The 1,236-nt window shown below is 63.9% G+C and overlaps 1 protein-coding gene across 1 annotated transcript in view; it reads left to right on the plus strand.

The window, feature by feature from the left end:
- Window positions 1-1,021: 1,021 nt before the first annotated feature.
- MNEG_12178 (hypothetical protein) overlaps window positions 1,022-1,236 on the plus strand; it is a gene marked incomplete at both ends in the record, with an annotated part of 6,822 nt that continues 6,607 nt past the window's right edge. The window contains one exon of the mRNA XM_014039350.1: window positions 1,022-1,126. Coding sequence (XP_013894804.1) covers window positions 1,022-1,126 — 105 coding nt within the window. The remainder of the gene's footprint in view (window positions 1,127-1,236) is intronic.

The raw sequence follows: 1,236 nt of genomic DNA on the forward strand, positions 1-1,236 counted from the left end.
GGAAACGTACTTTGATTGCACGTGGTTTGAGGCCTTCCACCCGATGCTGCACAGTGGATGGGACCCGCATCTGGTGCAAGGCGGCCAAATGCCTCAACAAACTAGAAGGGGTCCTGACCAGGGCCCCATCCCAAACCACATCATCATGTTTCTGAGCCCAACAACGCCCAGGTGCAGAATCGTTGCCCATGCACGCACAGGCACTCGAACCGCAGATGTGCCCCTTCACAGCCCTTCCGCCCCATGCTCGCCTGCAGGCAACACCGCCGCCGAGGGCCCCCCCCTCCAGCGCTCCACCCCCAGCGATGCACGATAGCCCATTCCGATGGCGCTCCTCTCCCACCCCCCCGGCCCCCTGCCTGCCTTGCATGTCACCTCTGTTGCAGGGCACCGCGTTCCCGATGTGCGAGCGGGAGCGGCTGGGGCTGCGGGGCCTGCTGCCAGCCTGCCTCTCAGATATGGACACACAGGTGCGGGGCCGCCGAGGGGGCCAGTTGCTCTGCGTTGCACATATTGCAAATCCTTGGCCCGGCGCGCGCCCGCTTTCTCGGCCAGGCGCTGAGGCTATGGGCAACGGTGCTGCTGGCTTCTGTAAGCAAATGCATGCGTCTCAATTGCTCTATTGCATTTGCGTGTCGTGATGAACGCGTCAACGCGGCGGCGCGGCGGCGCCGGCACGGACGCGGGGCGCGCGGCGCGGCAGGCACGCCTGAGCACCGGGGGGTGTGAGGCCGCGCGTCAGGGCGCGCAGGGGCACGCAGGTCTCGGCTGGTGCCGTGCGCGTTGCATTGCCAGCTGGCGCCCACAGTTGCGGCGCGCGCGCGGCAAGCTTCCCTCACTTCTCATTGTTTCCCACCAACGCTCAACACCACACCACGCGCCGACGCCGTCTCTGGATCCTGTTTCGAGATCGCCGGCCCCTGCGCCGCTTTCCCCACTTCGACTTCTGAGGGCCTGAAAATCGCATCTTGCTAAAACCTGCTGGTGGCTGCCCATCAATCTTCCGCAGAAGGACCGGGTGATGCGCGATTTCTACTACGGCCTCAACCAGATCCCACCGGAAGACATAGGGTCGGGGATCACGCGGGAGATGGAGAGGCGGTGGAGGGTGCTATCGGGCCTGCAGGTGGGGGAAGGACGCACGCAGCAAGGGCGCATGCACAGGTGTGATTTTTAATGATTGTTTACCTCGTGCGTGTGTGTGTGTGTGTGTGTGTTTGTGTGTGTGTGTGTGTG

This window comes from Monoraphidium neglectum (assembly GCF_000611645.1).
Source record: "Monoraphidium neglectum strain SAG 48.87 unplaced genomic scaffold scaffold03106, whole genome shotgun sequence".
Lineage (NCBI taxonomy): Eukaryota > Viridiplantae > Chlorophyta > Chlorophyceae > Sphaeropleales > Selenastraceae > Monoraphidium > Monoraphidium neglectum.